The sequence below is a fragment of the Rhynchophorus ferrugineus genome, unplaced genomic scaffold (genome assembly GCF_030347505.1).
Source record: "Rhynchophorus ferrugineus isolate W39M unplaced genomic scaffold, kcgeb_rfMv2 rfM4, whole genome shotgun sequence".
In the NCBI taxonomy this organism is placed as follows: domain Eukaryota; kingdom Metazoa; phylum Arthropoda; class Insecta; order Coleoptera; family Curculionidae; genus Rhynchophorus; species Rhynchophorus ferrugineus.
The window spans coordinates 47424441-47430668 of NW_027472583.1; the positions used below are offsets into that span (position 1 = coordinate 47424441).

The 6228-nt window shown below is 29.9% G+C and overlaps 1 protein-coding gene across 1 annotated transcript; it reads left to right on the forward strand.

Annotated features, from left to right (window-relative positions):
* Positions 1 to 2893: 2893 nt before the first annotated feature.
* LOC143196448 (uncharacterized) lies at positions 2894 to 6228 on the forward strand. The gene is made up of 3 exons (XM_076404128.1): positions 2894 to 3056; positions 5197 to 5340; positions 6064 to 6228. Exons 1-3 carry the CDS (start codon positions 3002 to 3004, stop codon positions 6186 to 6188), a joined length of 324 nt encoding a protein of 107 aa, XP_076260243.1. The 5' UTR covers positions 2894 to 3001; the 3' UTR covers positions 6189 to 6228.

Below are 6228 nucleotides of genomic sequence, written 5' to 3' on the forward strand. Positions count from 1 at the left end.
TATTTCACTTTTTGCTTAAAAGTATTCATACCATCTGCAGACTTGAATTCTTTGATGCATACCTTTACTTAAAAGTACACAAATATTTATTTTATTCATGATTTGTTTTATTATTTTTATTTGCAGAAATTATTTATATATAGAATAAGATGATCATTATATTTTAATCATTAATATATTATTTTTTGTTTTATGTACTTATATTTTAATGTCTCGTTCATACCAACGAGGCTTTATCTCGACAATAATATCTACTGTTTAACGTCAGAGATCAACTTAGAGACCATCGCAGAAGACTTACCCAACCTGATTACTGGCGTGAATGATTTGAATATTATACACAGACATACATTTACGACCATGCCCCCGCAGGATTCGAACCCGCGACTACCGTAACCGTTGAAGGACTAGTGCGTCAATTATCTTAATAGCAATATGACAATCGCCGTAATTAACCGCAACTTAATTAATCGAATTTTCTTGTTTCATCTTAAGGTTGAAGTTGCGATACTGGAGATCTTGTACTCTAATTGTTTTATTTAAGCAGGAACTTATTAAGTATATATTAGGTGTAGTACCATTACGTGTAGTACTTGTCTTGAGTTGAATAAATTAAACCAGGATGATGGTATGCGATGATAAAGTTGGTCTTATAAGAATTGTTAAAGCGCAACCAATAGAATTAGTATCTATATTAGCTAACCTAAAGTTTCGTTATCACTAAGTACATTCGATCTGAATCATAATCCTTTTCCCATGACGTAATAATTAATATCTTTAAACTCGTCCTTGGGTATTAATTTACTGAAGGAAGTGAGAAAATAAATTATATTTAATTTACAAGCTTGTTTTCTCTCCCGCATCTCAACAAATAAGTAAAACAATAAGTACAAATAAGTGTTTACCACAAGCTTGAATATATAGCGTATATGAGTCCAAACTTAATGTACTTTGATTTGATTGTTTTTTATACAATATAACATACTGTTTTATGCAATGATCCAGTAGCCTTCTCTAAATCCGACATTTAATGTAATTTTACACTTAGATATTCAATGACCTAATAGTTTTTCAAATATTACTAACTTATTATTACAAATAAAAAATTATCTATCTAAATAAAATTTGTATAAGTGCTTTAAAAGTGCTTTAAATGTTACCGTAGAAGCGGTACGTAATTTTAACCAAATTAAACCATCCGCCTACTTACTGTTACATAAAACAGACCATATTAAAAAATATTTTTAATTACTATTCAGAGTCTGGAAACAATTCTAATCATTGGATACAATTCAAAAGGCAAATTTAGAATTAAATAATGTAATCAAAAATCAAGATTCCTCAAAAATAATATTATATGGACTTTATGTGGAGATCTATAAAATTTACAGTGAATTTTAATGTAACAATGTTTTATTTGTTTTGTCGCATTGTTTTCTTGAGTATTTGATTTATTTTAAGTAAGTACCTGTTCATATTTTGTAAAATATGAGTCTTATGGAAATATACAAACATTATATATGTATTATGATATGTGAAAGGTTCAAAACAGTAAAACTATTACAGGTGTCGACTTGTTGAACGGCGATACAAAACGATACTAGGAGTCCAAATCTCTCAAAACAGAAATGAACCCTTATCTCGACTAGAATAGATGTCTCGCTATGCGGGCCGTAACAGTCGGCCGACAATTCGCATTCCTCTTAAAGAAACGATCAAAGGGATATACGTGATTGTTTTCTCCTCTGGATAGCTTATAGTTGTACTAGACATATTTGTGAATATCGTCTGGATCCTCCTCCCGCGACCCAAAATATCTTTATGTATCCTTTATGTACTGGTATATGGTTTCTCAAGTATTGGTGAATCCAAATTCTAACAGTTTATGTTATTGGCATATGTTAGTTTACAGCATCTTCAGTTCTTTGTACACCTTCAATCGATCACCCATTTTGTGATCTTAGAATTTCAGCTGCGATAGCTTTCTCTCCAACTCCACATCAAGGAATGCTTCGAGTAACTGCAGAGTCAATCCAACCTAAATTTGCCTTCTATTCTTGATAATGATAATTGATAAAAGAATAAAATCATTATTTTCTTTAGTAGTATTATTCTCAGGAATTTTTCTTTTTTTTTGAAATCTCTAAGGTTTGTTTTGCAAGATTTTGAGTTCTTTGTTCCTTATCTATTGTGATATTTTCTAGTAACCATTGCAATATCTTCAAGCGTTTAAGCTCAATGGCGTGAAAGTGTCAGTCTTAGTCAATTTATGGAATAAATATTGTAATTTTGATTTACTTCTGATAAGCTACGCTATAGCTTTATAAGGAGAGATATATATAAAGAAAGATTATATATTTTTTAAAGAGTTATATCTGAATATATCTATATATATATATATATATATATATATATATATATATATATATATATCTGAATATATCTATATATATATATATATATATATATATATATATATTAATATCTATTAAATTATTGTATTTGTATTTTGAAACAATTATATCCTCAATTATATTTCAAATTATATCATCTCCTGTAACTATTTAATTTTTTTATCGTGACATACACAACATATCATGCAGAGTTAGTTAGCACATGTGTATCCCATTAAAAAGTTTTTACCCTGATTGATTCATCAGCAACGATTTTAAATCCCCGGCCACTTACTAATTGTAATAACCTTGATTAACAATAATATTTAACAGGTTTTAAATGGCGAGGACGATATTATACACATGATATTTTCATTGTCGTATGATATATTTACTATCGTAATTATGCGGATTTATTTTTCTGTAGTCACATTTAATGCTGCTTAGATGCGAATAATCGCTCGTTATATTTATAACTTAGTGAATACCGGTATTAATATTTATATATATACAACCTGTTATAAGTGTGCCATCGTCAAACGTGTTAGACTATTGCAATAGTATAGTTTCTTTTAACATAACGTATTACAAAACATTGTGTGGTCACAATGAAAGCATTGATTGTTTTTGCTGTTTTATTAGCAAGTGTTTATGGTGAATTAGGTAAGTAATATTATTTTCGTTAAATACTGATAATATTTACTGTTTGTAATGTTTAACCGTTGTTAATATTTAATATATATATATATATATATATATATATATATATATATATATATATATATATATATTGCAATATATATTTTGCAAATTATATATATATATATATATATATATATATATATATATATATATATATATATATATATATTAATGTTTTGTGTTAGCAAATTAGTATTAAGCCTTAAATATTAATAGATATTTTATAAAACAATATTCGTTTGTTTTCCTGTAGAGTGATGATGAAACTATATAATGAATTAATATAATCTTATGCTAGAGAAGCTATATAAAGTTATGCCACAGATATTACGTTATTGAAACCACAAGTATATTGTATTCCTTCTAACACATTATTGTATTCCATTAACACAAGTATTCCTTCTAAGCCGTCTTATGATGAGTACTTTTAGTCAGTCTTGCTTAATACCCCCTTTAACTAATATGATTTGATTAATTAGGTTACCACTTGTTTAGCGGCTTGTCTTCAGATATTTGATTTGTTTCTTTGTCTTTTTCCATTTCCTACCAATAAGCAAGAATTGAAATGCACCTTGATTAGTATTAAAGATGTGATTTAGATTAATTTACAATATCCTTTTTGTTCTGACGAATATTTCTCTGTATAGAGCATCTAGTAAGTGACAAAGATCAAGTAACTATGTTTAATCTACCTAGTGCATATATCATACACCACTAATATTCTTTTATCACTGTACGTATTATCATTCAAATTTCTCTTAAGCACACTTATCCACACTGGAAGGAGGCCTGGCACATACTTGTTTCACAAGCGACGGTATTCACGGTAATAACAGAATACACAACTCACAAAATATCATCGTAATTATTCACAATTAATGTTGTAGGCTAAATCTTTGAAAGTAAATGAATGATAGATAATGAATGATAAGAATGATTGATATATAGCAGTATAATTATGAAAATAAAACTTCATGTGGCTTATTATTTTAATCACCAGATCATTCTGAACAGATAATGTTTAATTTTTACATTCACTTTGTTCATAAGTCGTATTATGATCGAATTTGGAACGTGCTAATTTAAAGATTAGGAATAAGATAGGGTTTTATAATATTTTAGCTTTGAGAACCTAAAAGAGTACGTTGTCCCATCTATGTAATAACTGGATTTGTTTCATTTTCTGAGCACTATCAGACATAAAATGCGATGTGATTGGGTAATAAACAGACTGTCTTAAGTTCAACGGGTCCATAGTCTTCGATCAATTAATGAATATTTTCTAGCTAGTTGCTTCAATAATGTTGGAAATGGCAATCTGCTCTCACTCTCTGCTCTAAAACTCCTCATAACGGGTCAATTATATTGAGGAATAACGATTGATTGTTGTACCGCATCTTTTGCAGTTTTGTTTTGGCTTCCGTGAAGAATAGTTTCGCAATCGCAGCTCTTCCAGAAATATTAACTCTATGGAGCTCCCGTCTTTCTACTTTAGTCGGCAGAGTACTCAAGTGAATGTGTCACTATCGCCGCGGCTATAGGTTATGTTGCCTGGCCGCAATCCATTTTAATGTTCATCAATCTCTGTCAGTTAACCTTAGGTTTCAGATAATGTCGCCCCTACAAAGTTAAACAATTGAGCAGTTACAGACATTGCGGTAAATGAGCCCTAAAGTTTCTTTGAAGCCTGAGAGATGGCACATTTCACTGATCGCTTGTTTTAACCGCTGCAGAATAAAACGCATAATGCACTGAAGTAAAACATACCCTAAGACTTGACATTTAAACTAAGAAATACATATGTATCGTTTTATGTAGACAGAAGCAGTATTGCGGCAGATGTACTATATTGCTTTATTCAGGCACTGCGACTGATCCTTTGCCTAAGATCTATAAGCCCATACATCTCAATATTTACCTGACTGGAAGTCCGTAAAAATATTTTGGTGAAGAAAACTAAGATAAGATAATAAGGATCAAATACATTTTTGTACTTGTAAAGTTATTACTCATTTCGATAGTTAAGTTTTTGTTATTAGATTAATCAGTAATACAGATTATCTTCGGAAATTGCCACTTTAAGGATATATTTTATTTTCAGAGTCAAATTTTTATTCAGAAGACTCTTGCACAGCAAAAGGAGGTTCCTGCGTCTTAGAAAAAGAGTGCCCTGGGCCCCTTGAAGACGGTATCAGTAGCTTATGTTCTGGACAGAAAAGCGATGGAGCAGTCTGTTGTACCAAAAGTGAGGGTTGCAATATTGTAAAAATAGCATGCCCAGTGGAAAAGTTCTGTTTGCAAAATGCTATAAATAAACCAACAATAATTAGTGTTGGTTAATTACAAATGTTCATAATCTCATTATGGTTTATTGGTTTTGGGTTTAAATTTTTACTCTATAAAATAACCTCCATAGATTTTTAGCGGTTTTAATATACTTCTTTAACCAAAAGGTTGAATTTATTAGGTGTTCAAATAGTTTCGAAGTGTGCAACAATGTTTGGTGTTTGTTTTTTTTTTGGTCTATGATCCAATATCATCCAGTTTTGTTTGTTTACACATTCCTCTGGATGAGAATAGGCTTTGTTATTGAATATGCTCTCTAAGAAGTGCATCCAATAGCCTTGCAGTTTTTTCTTAAACTTATGAGTACTATTGTGTTGAAATAAAGTCTGCCATTGGTTTATTCAGTGAAGATGATCATCAGCACTTATTTATCTATACTTTTAGAAAATTAGCATTAGAGGCTCTTAAACACAACACTTCCAAAGGATCACAGCGTACAAATCACAACTCTTAAATATACTTCAATCACAAAATCACGTTTAATTAGATCGTTCCTTACTATTAATTTTACGCAACCTAAAATTATAATATGAACTTTTCCAGTGGATAAAATGTTATGTCATATGTAGCACAAATTATACCTTACACTACTTAGGATAATATTTTGTATTTGTTATTTTAGTTAAACTAGAAGATGTAAATTGTTACCAGTCACACAATGAATGTCGAGGAAATTGTCCAGAAGCCCTATCTTTGGGGAGAAAGGGATGCCCGAAGGACAGTGTTTGTTGTGTTTTAGTTAAATAAACAATTATGTAGTATAAAATATATTGATATATTTTTTAAA

Bases quoted from the DNA above. Each gene is read 5' to 3' on its own strand.
- LOC143196448 (XM_076404128.1), top strand. From the start codon at position 3,002: ATGAAAGCATTGATTGTTTTTGCTGTTTTATTAGCAAGTGTTTATGGT. The intron at 3,057-5,196 runs GTAAGTAATATT...TTTTATTTTCAG, and splicing joins AAGTGTTTATGGTGAATTAG to AGTCAAATTTTTATTCAGAA. The intron at 5,341-6,063 runs GTGAGGGTTGCA...TTGTTATTTTAG, and splicing joins AGCAGTCTGTTGTACCAAAA to TTAAACTAGAAGATGTAAAT.